Here is a 16,908-nt window from a genome sequence, read left to right on the forward strand (position 1 = left end):
CATGCTACAAGTCAAAAAGTACGTCATTGATACAAGAACGCCGTTGAACTGACATGCGGTGAGATTTACTGTAGAACAAATTGACATTTAGTGACTATAGAGGTCACGTGTGCTTTCTTATTGTCACCCCCGGTAGCTGAGTGGTCAGCTTGAAGGAATGCCAATCATAAGGGCCCGGGTTCGAATCCCGGCTAGGTCGGAGATTTTCTCCGCTCAGGGACTGGGTGTTGTGTTGTTCTAATCATCATCATTTCATCCCCATCGACGCGCTCCACCAATCAGACAAGGTGAAAATTACTATAAACTCTGTACATAGTCTCAGTTGGGAAAGGATAAGTGGTGTCATAAGCGTGACACAATGTTGTTACTGGGGAACTTGTGACGGATAGCAGGATCTGGCTAGCACGCTCTGTTACCGCGCGAGACAGAAGTTACATTACGTTTCGAGCAGACTTCTTCTAATCGGTTCAAGCATAATGTCGATACTGGTAGTGTCGGCATGTTTAATTGTTCTAGGGTTCACAATATTAATTGTGTGAATAGAAGACTTCTTACATTCTGAAATTACGAGGGTCCGGCGTGAAAGCACGTAAAAATGACGTTTTTGCATGAATGGTTTCGCAAAATTTATTAAATTCAGAGCCACAGAGCGAAGTGAGGAACTGTAAATTAATTCAGTCTTGTACAGTTCTGCACCTCGGTTGCCGGCCGCTGTGGCCGAGCGGTTCTAGGCGCTTCAGTCCGGGACCGCGCAACAGCTACGATCGCAGGTCCTGCCTAGGGCATGGATGCGTGTGATGTCCTTAGGTTAGTTAGGTTTAAGTAGTTCTCAGTTCTATGAGACTGATGGCCTCAGATGTTAAGTCCCATAGTGTTCAGAGCCATTTGAACCATTTTTTTGCACTTCAGTTGTTGCTGCTTTACACTTCGGTCTCACCTACACTCGTCTTCTGCCTTACATTTCTCATCCTACCTAGACGGTATTCTGCATCTCAAAGGCCTCTAATCGCCTTCCGCCCTCCTCCTTATTATCCATGTATTTTCCGCACGAAAAACCGCACACCACACAAAATATCAGACCAGCCGTTGTCTATGAGAGCAATGTCATTCGCGACGGCTCTATTGTATGAAACACTCTCGGACTTTTTGCCGTGTCAATGCAGGGTAAAACCCCGAGCTTTCGTCGATTACCTTTGTCGTTTTTGTCAGGAGCAACTGACTTCCTGAACTGCTCCTATGGTGGCCTTATAAATCCCATAGACGCCTTGTGATTGAAACGAAATGAGGAACTGGAAATTAATTCAGTATTATACAGTTCTGCACCTCGGTTGCCGGCCGTTGTGGCCGAGCGGTTCTAGGCGCTTCAGTCCAACAATTAGTAATGTTGTTTTTGCACCCAGAGTTTTCATCAACCAGACCAGAAGAAAGCAGTTTTAATTACACTAGTATACAGAGCAAAATTTGTTTTTGACGAGCTCCACTTGTATTCCTAAATTACTCATCTGAGGTATGTGTTCCGAAAGAACAGTTATGGTTGACGTGATATGAAGTCGGCGCTCTCCAATACAATAAAAGAAAATATGAAAACGCTGAACACTAACGTCACGTCCTGTAGCGGCGCTACACTGCGCAGAGTAGGGAGAGTCCCGGGAAGACGACGTGTAAGACCCATTTTCCGACCTCCTAACAAGGCAAAGGAGATACGGCCTGTTAAGGACGGAATCCGTGTCAGGATCCCTGGGATTTATAACATCCCTTGTAAGTGTGGAAGCAATTACATCAGGCAGTCAGTTCGTACAGTTTCCGAGCACTGGGCAGAACATCGAGGCATGTTAAAAATCGGAAACTGGAGGAATCTGCAGCTGCCGAGCACGTCCTTACAAACAGACACAAAATACTGCCTCATGAAACAACAGTTTTGTCCCAGGCTCCTACATATTGGGATTCTGTAATTGAAGTGGCTGCAGAAATAAGAAAGCGTGATAAGAACTTCATCCGTGATAGCGGATATAATCTTAGGGGTTCATAGAAGCGTGCTCTCTATGCAGAAAAGAGGCAGAGATGTTTGTCGCAAAGTTTACGCTATTACGGGAGCGGTGGCGCCACCAGCCTGGACGTTGACATTATCTCCGACAGAATTACGTAATTACCGAATTACCGACGAATCACGAGTCATCTACAGGCTGTATAAGGCCACCAAGGCAGCAGTTGAGACTGCCAGATGCTCCTGACGAAGATGATTAAAGTAATGGTCGAAAGCTAGAAGTTTCATCCGGAAAGTCAGAGAATGTTTTACACTAAAGATGTTTTTTAAATTTCAGATTTAGTTGTTTCGCAGCACGTAATTTTACGGTTAAATAATTGCTTTCCCATAATAATTATGAGATACGTTTCTTTACTACATGTGATGTTCTCATTGTCTAAGGCATCTAGATGATGACTTTTTTCACTTGCTCAATTTCAACCGATCGCATAGTTATAGATTTCTCCCTTAAGTTTGATCCAATGACTATACTGCTCGTTTTATTCTCAGTAAATTTCAACCCTTTCTGCTAGCATGCTGTATTCAGTACTACTGTCACGATTTGCAGTGACAGATCGTCGTCCATTAAAATCTTTAGCAAATATTGTGCTTGTAAACATTTTCCGCAGATAGCTACTCTATAGTTTTCAGAACGAATCTTACAGTCTGCAGCGGACTATGTGTTGTTTTGAAACTTCGTGCCAGATTAAAACTCTGCTCTCGATCGAGACTGTGCCCCGGAACTTTTCCTAGTTCTAAAAGAATGACAGATGTACTGGAAGACGAGAAACTGCGGGAGTAAGTTGGGATCATAACTGCACGGTTCAGCTGATGAAACCATTGTCCTGGAAAACAAAGGCACTGGGATCGATTCCAGGTCTTTTGTGTTCATTATAGTCCGCAGCTCGTGGTCGTGCGGTAGCGTTCTCGCTTCCCACGCCCGGGTTCCCGGGTTCGATTCCCGGCGGGGTTAGGGATTTTCTCTGCCTCGTGGTAACTGGGTGTTGTGTGCTGTCCTTAGGTTAGTTAGGTTTAAGTAGTTCTAGGGGACTGATGACCATAGATGTTAAGTCCCATAGTGCTCAGAGCCATTTTTTGTTCATTATAATACTTATCCACTATTTGTTCTATGTATTACATACGATATAAATGGGAGGACATCCTAGTCCGAGTCCTCTAACCACCCGAGCGTCTTTTGTTATCACATTTGCTAAACGTGTCCTGGTGTTCTGCTTCAGGTATAAGGGGGTGGTTCAGGTGCGCCTACCGATGTCGTTATATGCAACTCGCAATGCTGTGTCTGGCCTTCATAGACCACGTGCGTGATTTTAATATTCTCTTTGTCGCTAGGCGCAAGCGATTAGTCCCGGAGAAAAACTGAACAGTACCTTTTTGTAGAAATGTAACGTAGCTAAATTTTGTACTAGGATACGTTTTTACTGGACGCCACACTTTTGGAATTATTCAAGACAAACGTGCATAAGTGATCCTCAACCACACTTCCTTCCCAAAAGTCATTTCTCACCACTCAGGATTTATAATATGTTGTTGGTGGCACTACATACTACAACTCTAGAAAAGTTCGTGAACTATTCCCGATATTCGACCTTTTTCCGTGTCTATTGATTGAGCTATCACGCCAAAAACACAGTCGACTATTTCGTTAGCGTTATCAGTTTAAACGTGCCCGTCAAGGTAATGGAAAGAAAACGACGTTTGTAAACGTTGCACTAAAACTAATTATGTTGACACTTCGATCCAAACTTAAGGCTTGCAAGCACAGTAGTTTCGTAGTCAGAAGGCCCGCCATCTACAACGATTTAATTCTTTATTTCATGCTGTTTATCGTTAGGTAAAATTTACACAAACGTCAATTTTGCAGTTTGTAAGTGTTCGACTAAGGCTGTGCAGTAATAAGGCCAATCAATGAAGACTAAAGAATATCTGATGAGAGAAATAATTCGTGCAGTCTCAAATTTTTGTACAGTGGTAGGAGGGAGAGTGATGAACAACATAATAGCGGTGAGAGCTGAGTGTGACAATGAAGGTGCATTTGAGGGTCACTTTTGTACGTTTTTCTTGAATAAGTCGAAAAGTACATTCTGTAGCGAAGACGTATCCCACTGCAAATTTAATAATAAAGTTTCCTACAAAAAGTCCTTTTCAAGTTTTCTATACTACTAATAGCTTGCGCCTAGCGAATAACAATACGAAAATCTCGCGGGTGGTTTCGCAGGCCAGATATAACATAGCGGGTTGCATAAAAGGACATTTGTAAGTGTAATTGAATTTCCCTGTATAGGCTTTTAATGGACGATCTTTTTTCAGCAACTCTTTACCCAGGTGAGGGAATACCACTCTAGTCGCTCTCTGAGATAACACTGATTTGGCTGTAAGAGTCGAATGAAGGCGGCAAAAACCGTACACATATCCGGAAAGGACAAATCGAGAGGAATCCGAAACCTGAAAGTCAAAAATGGTCAACAGTCTGTGAACAAAACTACAATTACAAACCGAGACAAATAACTAAGGTATTAATTGCATGCCAACAGTGACGTTGACAATCAGAAAGCTTCAGGTACATCAAATACGTGCCTTGTATTTTATGTATTTTATTCTATGTTAACCGGGGACCTAGAAACGACGGAGAGGCTCCGTCCCCGCCGCAGCCGCAGTGGTCCACGACCCCATGACGAATATCGCAGTCCACTTCACCCCTCCGCCGCCCCACACCGAACCCAGGGTTATTGTGCTGTTAGGCCCCAGGTGGACTCCCCAGGGAACGTCTCACACCAGACGAGTGTAACCCCTATGTTTCCGTGGTAGAGTAATGGTGGTGTACGCGCACGTGGAGAACTTGTTTGCGTAGCAATCGCCGACATAGTGTAACTGAGGCGGAATAAGGGGAACCAGCCCGCATTCGCCGAGGCAGATGGAAAACCGCCTAAAACCATTCACAGACTGGCCGGTTCACCGGACCTCAACACAAATCCGCCGGGCGGATTCGTGCCGGGGACCAGACGCTCCTTCCAGCCCGGAAAGCCGTGCGTCAGACCGCACGGCCAACCGAACGGGCCAAAAATACGTAACTTAGTATCATCGGCATCGTGAAGCAGCATGAACACTTAATAAAGGCAAGTCTTCCGGTCCAGATGACATACTAGTAAGATAGACCAATACTTAACAACCATACCCAAACGTCCCTCTGACGAAACATCCATACGAAAAGACTGTAAAATTGCACAATTCATACCAATATTCAAGAAAGGAAGCAGGAGAAATCTTCTGAATTGCAGACCCAGATCACTAACGTCGATGTGCAGTAGGATTCTGGAACATATAATGTTTTCGAACATTATGAGTTACATCGAATGCATGGTCTAGTGACACACAGTCAGCAAGGATTCAGAAAATACCGTTCTTGTTAAACACAACTAGCTCTATACTGTCACGAAGTAATGATTGGAATAGACAGGGGATCTCAAATTGATGCCATACTTCAGGATTTTCGAGAGGCTTGCGACACCGTTCCTAACAATGGACTTCTCATCAAATTGTGTGCCTATGGATTATGTCTTCAGCGGTGCGACTGTATCCAAGATTTCTAGTCACAATTGACAATTGACGGAAAGTCATCGAGTTTAACAGAAGTGATATCCAGCGTTCCTCAAGGAAGTGTTACAGGTCCTCTTCTGTTACCAATCTACATAAACAATTTGGGTGATTATCCGAGCAGTCCTCTCAGAATTGTTACTTACTGTCTAATAAAGTCATCAGACAATCAAAACCAATTGTAAATTGATTTAAACACGATATCTGCATGGTACGAAAAGTGGCAATTGTCTCTCAATAAGGAAAGCTCTGAGCTCATCCACATAAGTACAAAAAGAGATCCGTTAAATTTCGATTACACGATAAAGCGCATAAATTTAAAGACTGTCGATTGGACTATATACCTAATAATTACAACTACAAACAACTTAAATTAGGACGCTCACATAGATAATGTTGTGGGGAAGGTGAACGAAAACGATACTTTATTGGCAGAACACTTAGAAGGATGCAACAAGCCTACTAAAGAGACTGCATACTGATGCTTGTTCATCCTCTGCTAGATTACTGCTGTGCGATATGGGGTACTTACCAGATAAGACTGACGGTGGACATCGAAGGAACTGAAAGGTTAGCTCAGTTTTAAATTGTAGGGAAAAGGAGGAGAGTGTCACGTGTATGATGAGCGAGCGGGGATAGCAGTCATTAAAACAAAGGCGCGAGATCTTTTCACGAAATTTGAGTCACCAACTTTCTCCTCTGATTGTGAAAATATTTTATTGTCGCCAACCTACATCGGGGGGAATGATGACCGTAATAAACGCAAAGGAACTTGCCCCCCCCCCCCTTCTTGTAGCGGTGTACCGTAGGTCTCTAGAAGACTGTAGCGTTCCAAAAGATTGGAAAAAGGCGCAGGTCATCCTCGTTTTCAAGAAGGGACTTTGATCAGGTGTGCAGATCTATAGACCTATATCTGTAACGTTGATCAGTTGTATAATTTTGGAACACGTATTATGTTCAAGTATAATGACTTTTCTGGAGACTAGAAATCTACTCTGTAGGAAGCAGCATGGGTTCCGAAAAAGACGATCGTGTGAAACCCAGCTCGCGCTATTCGTCCACGAGACTCAGAGGTCCATAGACAAGGGTTCCCAGGTAGATGCCGTGTTTCTTGACTTCCGCAAGGCGTTCGACACAGTCGTTTATTGAACAAAGTAGGAGCATATGGACTATCAGACCAATTGTTTGATTGGCTTGAAGAGTTCCTAGATAACAGAACGCAGCATGTCATTCGCAATGGAGAGAAGTCTTCCGAAGTAAAAGAGATTTCAGGTGTGCTGCAGGGGAGTGTCGTAGGACAGTTGCTATTCACAATATACATTAACGACCTGGTGGATGACATCGGAAGCTCACTGAGGCTTTTTGCGGATAATGCTGTGGTATATGGAGAGGTTGTAACAATGGAAAACTGTACTGAAATCCAGGGGGATCTGCAACGAATTGACGCATTCTGAAGGGTATGGCTCTTGAATCTCACTGTAGACAAGTGTAATGTGCTGCGAATACATAAAAGAAAGATCCTTTATCATTTAGCTAAAGTATAGCACGTCAGCAAATGGAAGCAGTTAATTCCATAAATTATCTGGGAGTACGTATTAGAAGTGATTTAAAATGGAATGATCGTATAAAGTTGATCGTCGGTAAAGCAGGTGCCAGACTGAGATTCATTGGAAAAATCCTAAGGAAATGCAATCCGCAAACAAAGGAAGTAGGCTGCAGTATACTTGTTCGTCCACTGCTTAAATATTGCTCACGAGCGTGGGATCCGTACCAGATACGGTTGATAGAAGAGATAAAGATGATCCAACGGAGAGCAGCGCGCTTCGTTATAGGATCGTTTAGTAATCGCGAAAGTGTTACGGAGATGATTGACAAAATCCAGTGGAAGACTTTGCAGGAGAGACGCTCAGTAGCTCGGTACGGGCTTTTGTTGAAGTTTCGAGAACATACCTTCACCGAGGAGTCAAGCAGTATATTGTTTCCTCCTACGTATACCTCGCGAAGAGACCACGAGGATAAAATCAGAGCGGTTAGAGCCCATACAGAAGCATACCGACAATCTTTCTTTCCACGAACAGTACGAGACTGGAATAGAAGGGAGAACCGATAGAGGTACTCAAAGTACCCTCTGCCACACACCGTCAGGTGGCTTGCGGAGTATGGATGTGGATGTAGATGTAGATGTAGATGTAGAAACCAATGGGAACCAGAGCAAGTACAGAAAGATTTAAGAGTTCATTTTTCCCACGCTTTATTAGAGAGGAGAATGTGGAGAGAAACAGTCTGAAGGTAGTCTGCCAGGTACTTATGTGTGAATTGCGTAGTAGTCGAGTAGACGCTGATGTAGAACGAAAATGAACGAGGAAAGCGCGCACGTTTTCCTCCTATGTTAGGCCGCAGAGGGTCTAGCTAACTGAAGCGCAGTCTACGCCGCCCAACTCTGGGTGGCCATAGGTGTTGCGTTCATCTCGATATGTACATCAGGCAGCGATACGAAACTTCGCTTGCAATCCACAACCTTTTCTATTCAAATAGGAAATTTTTATTCCCTTTTGCTCTGTCTAACGCATTTTCAGTAGTGTAAACTGATATAAAATGCGGGACACCAAATCAAATCTTGTTATTCTGATTTGGGACCTGTACGATTTCCCTAAATCATTTCAGGCGACCTCCGTGCGATTCTAGCAGTGCCTGAGCTGTTTCTCTAATGACTTCGATATCGAAAGACGTTTAAACGGCAACACTCCGTCTTTAGCGTCCCGTGCCTCTTTACTTATTGAGTGCCCCTGGTATTGGCGGGTCGATAAGTCAGAGCGGAGCCTTGGCAGCCGTCGGTGTGGTAATCAAGACGTGGGGAGCGCCGCGCAGGATATCGAGTGGCCACGCCCCTTGCCCCTCCCCCTGGCCGCCCCTTTGAGGGCACCCACAGCACCCCACCCCACCCCACCCCTCGTACCCCCGCCCACCCCCCAATCCAGCGCCAAATTGAATTCACGGCCTCGGCTGGGAGCGGCCCACAGGCGCAGTGCGGCGCTTACGGCCAAAGTGCGTGGCTTGGGGCGGCGTGGACTGCTGGCGACGCGACGTCGCCTAGGAGTGGAAAGCAGAAGAGCGGCCGGGGTCGCCGGGACACAGCCGCGGCACGTGGTCCGGGACCCACCACTCCACATAACAAAGGCAGGACCGCCCCGTCTAGAGGGCGCTCTTCTGCCCAGCGGGCATCCAGCTCCACGCACCGCATCTCGTGCAACAAACTGACGGATCACCTGGCGAAGCAAAGTGTGCTTGATGGCCGACCTTACTACACTTGCCCACACGTGCAGATTACGCTGATGGCGTAAAAACGCAATTCTTCCGAGTATGGTCACAGTCGTGGCAGATCTCACAACAATGCAAAGGAAGACGTGATGCCGCAATAAAGCCGAGCAATTCGCAACAACCTGATTCTCCCGTATCAAGCTATCTACTCATCGTACCACCACTACAACGCGCATCCGACAAGGCCACGGATGTTATTCTTGACATGTTTACAGAATGCAAATTCAGCTACCTCGGTACTGTGAAGCACACCCAACTGCTGCGCGGGATTAGCCGAGCAATCTAGGGCGCTCCAGTCATGGACTGTGCGGATGGTCCCGGCGGAGGTTCGAGTCCTCCCTCGGCCATGGGAGTGTGTGTTTATCCTTAGGATAATTTAGGTTAAGTAGTGTGTAAGCTTAGGGACTAATGACCTTAGCAGTTAAGTCCCATATAAAAAAAGCACACCCAACTTAAACTGCAGAGCTCAACCACGTGATACTAAGATCTTGACGTGGCAACAGACTCGGCACGAGTTCCTCAGAGCCTTGAACAGGGCAGGAACCCTCAATATGGTAGGACCTGTTACGGCAGCTGTCCACTACGGAATATGTCAGTATTGCCGTGCTTCTGCAAGAAGCGGATATCCAGTGAGACACAAAGCATCCAGTGTGAGAAGATTCGATACATGGATTGCGTTGAAAGTACGAATCTACAAAATATATCACGAAGTTTAACTGGTATTCATGTAATTTATAATGACTATACTGTACGTAAAGAAAAATATTATGTACTGGCTAAATCGTTAACCCAAGGGGTCAGTAAATACGTAAACAAAAATAAATAAATAAACAAAAACTGCTCGCATAATAATTAATTTTGCAGAACATAGGAGGCAATCAAGTTGTTGATTTCATTTCGTGCAAAAAATGGTTCAAATGCCTCAGAGCAATATGGGACTTAACTTCTGAGATCATCAGTCTGCTAGAACTTACAACTAGTTAAATCCAACTAACTTAAGGATATCACACACATCCATGCCCGAGGCAGGATTCGAACCTGCGACCGTAGCGGTCGCGCGGTTCCAGACTGAAGTGCCTAGAGCCGCTCGGTCACCAAGGCCGACCTCATTTGGTGCACAAAATTTTAAGTACCGACCCAATCGTCATCATATGGAGCAAATTGTGCTGCTACATGGGTCCCTTGCCTGGTCACCAAACAGACTGTAAACTATTATTGCTTCTTAGACCATTTTACCAGAGTTCGACTCCAGATGCCCATCACTCCCTTTGACGCTGTTTTGTTTTTTGGAGGGTGTACCAATTTTCCGGGAAATGTCCATTCTCTCCGCTTTATTGAGGGTCACACATAAAACATAGTATCAGTTCACAACAAAAAAAGGTGGTGGTCAAAAATAAAGGAATACCACCAAAGTAGATCACAAAGACTCAGTAATACTGAGATCTGTTGACTGTGGCGGCCAGAGGAGATGAAACAATTCATCCTTGTCTCACAAAACCAATCCATGACGATACAAGCTGTGTGTATAATGACGCTGTCGTCTTAGAGCACAGCGTCACCATTGAGGGATACATTTTGTATCGTAAAAATCGAGAACTAAGATTTGGAAGAGCAAAACAACTTGTTACCTGTACCCCATTAGATCTGTATGCAGGAGACCTGGTACATGTGCTCTCTTCGGGCAATGAGCCGCTCGTGTTGCGCAGTGGCTTTAAGGTCGGACGACGTGTGTAACTTCATTTCTGAAGTCCCTACGTCCGTCGTGTTTTCCTTCCGGTTTTTCTACGAAAAACCTGTACTACAAAATTCTGTGAAAACGAAGGCGCCTCTTCTAAAAGGAGCACCGGTCTTTGATTCAAGATTATAACCAAATATATAAAGCCCTTTGTGATTTTAAATGGAGCAGGAATTTGTGTTTATCTGAGGTACGTTAATACGTATAGCTTACGTTCATCATGTTCTGGTGACTTATGATTTATATTCTGCTTTAGCTGCAGTCAGTGTAACGTCAAGATTTCTTAGCTAGAGATTTGTATTTATGAGGAATCGATACCATTATCTTTAATTACTGAGCAGTTCCTGTTTGTAGCGATTTGTCTACTGAATTTATCAACGCAACCGTCGTGATTTTTCGTGTCTCTTTCCACATACACATATGACCAAGTTTATTTGAGAGGAAGAAAATTGTATTGCTGTTTTATGTCTTAGGTCTGGAGGTTTACATTTCATCTGCCATTTTTACGTGACATATAGGCGGACAAGCATCCAGCTACTGTATAGCACAGTCAGATATGGTTATTCGACTACGGGAGACACAATGTGAGGCAATCGTAAGGTTTAACGAAAGGTGTTCTGCAGAGTCAGGAGCGTGTAACTGCTTAAATCAAAACTGGCACTGAAGGCGTCCATTGGGTTGCTAAGTACCCGTTCCAGTGAATAGACTGCGAACTATGTAACTGATAGCGTCGTTTCTAGCTGTGCTTTACGTGCTGTGCTGTTGTCGTTTCCTGATAATTTATTTTTATGGGGCCTGTTCTATGTATCGTATCCAGTGATTGTCCGTAGGTCATGTGTCACATAGCGTCGTTCCTAACCATTCAAGCGTCTCACCTTTTCTATTTTTTGGCCCAACAGGCAATTCACTTATGCATAATGAATATTTCCTTCATATATGACTGTCTTTTTTCCTCTCACATAACCATAGTCATATCCGTATGTGGAAAGATAAACGACAAATAATTACAATTACGTTGACTATAGGTAGAAAAATCGCAGCGAACAGAACCTGCTCAGTAATTAAAGATAATGTACAGAATCCTTTTGAGCGCAAGCCCTGTAGCTGAAGAACCTTGACATTACACTAGCTACAGCTGAAAGATAATATAAATTGCCAATAGAAAGTTTGAGAGCTGTTTCGAACAGAAAACTGCGACAACCACTGCAGCACTTGGCTAGGTATCTGGAAACCGGACGGCTACATGCAACACCAGCGTGGGAAGGTGCACCGTGGAGATACCATGTTGTTATGACATAGGAGCTTTACCAGTACACTGTGCAAGGCGTGTATTACGCAACACCATCACAGAAGACTCTTTGACGTCCACGTTTCACTTCAGCCCTTCTCGTCGGATATTCATGTTACAGGAAGGCCGAAGGTTGATGATAATTATAATATGGCAATGTCACTCGATTCTATTGCAGCATGGCACTGGATTAGATTACGTATCTCTATCTTTTTTCAGCAACATTCTTTTCATATGAGGCACCCGAAATCCTAGGGACCTGTTGAAAGACCTAATTTATAGACGTACTCCATTACGATTCTACAGCAGAAGACGACCATCTTGCATAGTGTGTCCCAAATATTTTGACTACGCCACCCAAGTTTCCGTCCAGAAGACAAATAAGAAATGCGTGAAGCAAATATTGTTTAGATATCAGGGGGAAATCAATGAGCATGATTGTCTCTTTGTAATTCTCTTCGATAGGAACATACGAACAGCAGAAACTCTTTTTTTAAATACAACCCACTAGTTTTTACTCGGTAACCCACTTTCTGTCCTCCAGATCTGTTCAAAACTGTAACACAAAATTGACATATACTCTACTGTAGCAGCACACTGTGCAAGTACAAAGGTTAACTGAATAACCGGTGTGAATTTTCCTTGCAATTCCATTAGTTTACCGTCAGCCTCAGCAAGTGGACGAGTACATTATTCCGAAATTTTTTTTTTTTTTTTTTTTGAGTTCACTACAGAGTGCCAAATTGACCTGCATGTTTCATCAATGTGTTCTCTTCACTAGACACAAGTAGGAATGAATTTCAGTATCACTGCAGATTGAGAGCTATGCGTTGGGTTGGAACTTGAAATCAAAACTGTGCCTTTTCAGGACCATTCTCTTATCAATTAGGGATCCTGCCAGGTTCGATTACAAGTTACACTCTACCAGTATTTGCATCCTGCTCTTGAACAGAGGGTGGAACTGACGTGTCTCTGACACTAAAGTCATTTTAGACCGAACAGTAGCTCATCTGGAACAGGAATGGGGGAAACGATTCATCCTGGCTTCTTCAAGCGAAACATCCCAGTGTCTGAGATTTCGGGAAATCATACAGATATCAAACCATGACAGGTGGACGGATGCTAAAATGTAATATTCTAACCTTCCTTCTTCCTCCTGTTACGTGATTATTAGTATTACGAACTCTACATTGTGTCACTTCTCACGGTTCGCTCGTACGTTTCCAGTGTCTGCACACACTCCCTTGCACAGTTCACTCAGGAGCATTCGTAAGAGAAAGCGAATGGTGAACAACAGCCTCCGCAAATGTGGTCATCGAACAAATGCATGAAACATGCAGGGAAAATTGGCCGAGAGTCTAGCAGTAACATATTCCTCACAGTATATGCTATTGAAGATATTTTTTTCATCAGGTGTGGTTAGATGTGGCGATTTACTACTTGTATGAGCAAGCTGTTGAATACGCTGACATATCAGCAATGAATGAAAGGTGTTTTGAATCGTAAAAGAAAAGATTATATACGGAAAACACATAAATTACTGTTTATAAGCATTTGGCGTTACAGCCTTTCGTGTAGTTTTCACTACATCGTCAGAAGATCAACTAAAACTACTTTCAGAACGATAAGAATCGAAATATCAGCTACACTTTAACACGTTTCGGAAAATTCTTTAGACAGTTTGTGCTCAGTTCTCGCTGATATCTCTTCCGCGCCATCAGCTGTATGCCGGAGTTGCGCTATGCGACCGGGTTGCAGATCGAATGTCTGTCGCGCCAGTTCGATGGGCGTGGCCAAGAAGTGTTGCCTTAAGAGTGTCTCTGCGTTATTTTTTTCTGTTTGCTTTTTAACCTCTGTTAGTTCAGAGATCTTTGGTACACAATTTCTCCTGCAGCGTATAAAATAGCGCAGGTAAGTGCGCTTACTTCTTATTAATATCTTAGGTCGGTTTGAGACGTGAGTCAGATAATAAATATAAACCGATTTAAAGAGCAACAATTTGATATATGATGAAACAGCTTAGCACTGTGACGAAAGGGATTGTGGCAAGCAAAGCAAAATTTCTGGGGCTCACATTCATAAATGGCATCCGTTAATGAGTTAATTAGGTTGCTGCGGATCTCATTATGCCACCCACATTAAATCTGATAAACTATGCCTAAAACTGAACGCGTTTGAAGCAAATAGATGAAATTCTTGTTATTTATACACAACAAAAGTACGAATTGTTGCTGTAAGATCTCTCTTCCATACTTGTAAGTGACAGTAATGGATTAAGCTGTGCACTGGTAGTGTGTTTCAACTGTACAGCACATAGCTGAAACGATAATGTCGCACCCGAATATTTAAAAGTACCGTTGTTTCGTAATAGTAAGTAGTATAAAACTTAACCTCCAGTAAAAGAAAATCTATAGTAGCCCTTATAGATTTAGATCCAGGACCAGTAAAATTAAGAAACTGTGTAATTCATTTTCTGGAACGAAAAAAATTCACCGTAGAGAAATATATAATTCACAGAGGAGTAGTACTGAAACTTCACCTCTCTTAGTACTTCATTTGGTCTCTCCTGGAAGTTTACTTGACGCAGTGTGAGGAAACTTTACCTCTCTGGCGTCCATATTATCCTAAGTTCCCAATCGAATGTTGGTGTAACTTGTAACCCAGGCGGCTAATTAAATCGATACGGGGTATTAGCGGAACCCCGCAGTGCGGAATGAAAGGGTTCGCCCACCGTAACTCAACGGAGAGGTTCTTTCGTTCCAATCAATTAAACCTTGCAATTCCGATGTGAAAACATATATTAAGGATAGCGGCTCGTGTGCTGAGTGTACTGGTTATGGAAACCAAGTCGAGTAATATAATAATTTCACCTTAGGATGATTATAAAAGAATTTGTACGATTATGTTTTTCGTGACGCAATTATTAGCGAAATGCGGCGAGTGTATTATCATGAAATAGACACACTCTGTCACAGTTTTTGAAATTTATCTTCGTGTTTCAGAAACACTAAAGATTTATGGTCATTCATCAAATATACTTTCTTCCTGAGCTCTTCTTGAAGCTGAGACGTATTGTTTGGAGGCTAGTCATTACCAATATATAACATCAGAAAATAATTTGCTATATTTACTAAGCCCAATATATTCTAAGAAGTTCGTGTTACTATTACATAATTATAAATGTATTTAATTCTGAAAAACACCCTATATCAGATTACCTTATATATTACCGTATATATATATATATATATATATGTCACGTCATTCCAATTTTTTTATGATATTTGAAACTGATTTTGTAAAATATTGTCTTCTTAATGACTTTCGAACATTGCCTCTTACTTTAGAAAATAAAACTATGCATGCTAGACCCACAAACACAGTTGAAGTATCTAAAGAACAATCTAAAAGTTGCGGGAAATTTCTCCGTCTCAACAAAAACTTTCAAAAACTGTTAGCGGTTCTGTAAAATGGAGAAAAATTAAAGACACTGGCAGCTGAATGAACTTAAGCAGATAATTTTCTAAACTACAGATTAAGATTTTTCTCTGTAACTATACAAGGTGGTCCACTGAAAATGGCTTTGTTTCTGGATACAGAAAATACTTTTTATTATGATGGCTACTGAGAGTCATATATGCGACAGGATTTCGATCATAGCTGATTGCTCAAGCTAGCGATCTGTTTTACTTTTCAAGAGATCGTTAAGGTTTAAATAAAATAATAATAATGGGCCTATTTCGAATACAAGTATAAGAAATATTCCGCTAAATTTTTCCGGGGTACCTGAGTGGTCCCAGTGTAATTTCAGCTATCTTCCTTACAGATTCTTCATTGTAAAAGTTTTGTTCGAGTGCAAGTAACTGGAGATATTGTTGTATATTGGAGAAGCGCACAAAATGCAGAGATCCGGTATTGCCAAAGCCGCGTTCACTTACTTATGGCACGAAATGAGAGAACAGAAGTGGCTGAGCCTACCTAAGATATCCATGACGAGTGTCGGCTGTCCACTGTCGGCGCGCGCTGCCTCTCACACGGGCATCGGCGCGGCTCGGTTCGGCGCACGCACACAGCGGCAGCACGTGCGACGGAGGCGGAGGCGGCGGCGACGTCGGCTGCCCGGCTGGCGCGTCCTGCCCCTGGCGTCGCTGCGTGCGGGCCGCCCCGCCGACCACGTGACGTCACAGCACGCACAGTGCATCGCCGCCGCCGCGACGCTAGGGGCCCGCGCCCGACTAGGAGGGTGGGGGTGGCGAAAATACGGAAAGGGGGCTGTCCGGCCGCTTCCCCCTCCCGGCCGCCACGAGGGACGCTGCGCCGCTGCATGGCGCATCGATTATTACGTATGCGCATTGTCGACGGAAAGAGCCGAGCGCTGCCGAGCGCCGCAGGGGAGGCCCCGAAGCTCCACCCCGTCGGCGCTCGGCGCGCGGCGTCCGACAGACGCTCTCGCAGCGCCGTCGAGAGGGGACGCGCCGCGGACGGGCTGGCGCTGGCGGCTTACGCATCCGTCGTCTCCGACAGGCAGTATTCTTTGGCGTAGTTGAAGAATCATGTCTGAGACCTACGTAATCATTTTAATACGATAAAGCCACACAAATACCGTCTCCCACTTTTCATATTATGTCGGATTAATGATCTCGACTGTTTCCAGTGGTAATCATCAGACTATTGCATGTTGCTAAATAGCAAAACGATGCAAGGTTGAAAGTTGCCATCTAATGGCTTCCAGGGGCAACAAACATGTAATTTTAATATTTTGTGTAAATATTGGAGGAGTTTAAAAATTTAAAAAGCTGTTATAGTCTACCCATTAAGAGGTATTATCTTGTGTCAATGATTTAACACAACGTATCAGTTGTTACAGTTACAAACTATGTACGTGTCATGAGGCTGTATCCCTCATGATTCGCAAATTGCCACGACTATATT

General features: G+C 43.7%; 1 protein-coding gene across 1 annotated transcript in view; it reads right to left on the minus strand.

Moving 5' to 3' along the window:
- LOC126356321 (complexin) overlaps positions 1 to 16,235 on the minus strand; it is a 653,706-nt gene extending 637,471 nt beyond the window's left edge. The window contains exon 1 of the mRNA XM_050007294.1: positions 15,955 to 16,235. Coding sequence (XP_049863251.1) covers positions 15,955 to 15,967 — 13 coding nt within the window. The 5' untranslated portion in view covers positions 15,968 to 16,235. The remainder of the gene's footprint in view (positions 1 to 15,954) is intronic.
- Positions 16,236 to 16,908: the final 673 nt, after the last annotated feature.

This window comes from Schistocerca gregaria, chromosome 3 (assembly GCF_023897955.1).
Source record: "Schistocerca gregaria isolate iqSchGreg1 chromosome 3, iqSchGreg1.2, whole genome shotgun sequence".
Lineage (NCBI taxonomy): Eukaryota > Metazoa > Arthropoda > Insecta > Orthoptera > Acrididae > Schistocerca > Schistocerca gregaria.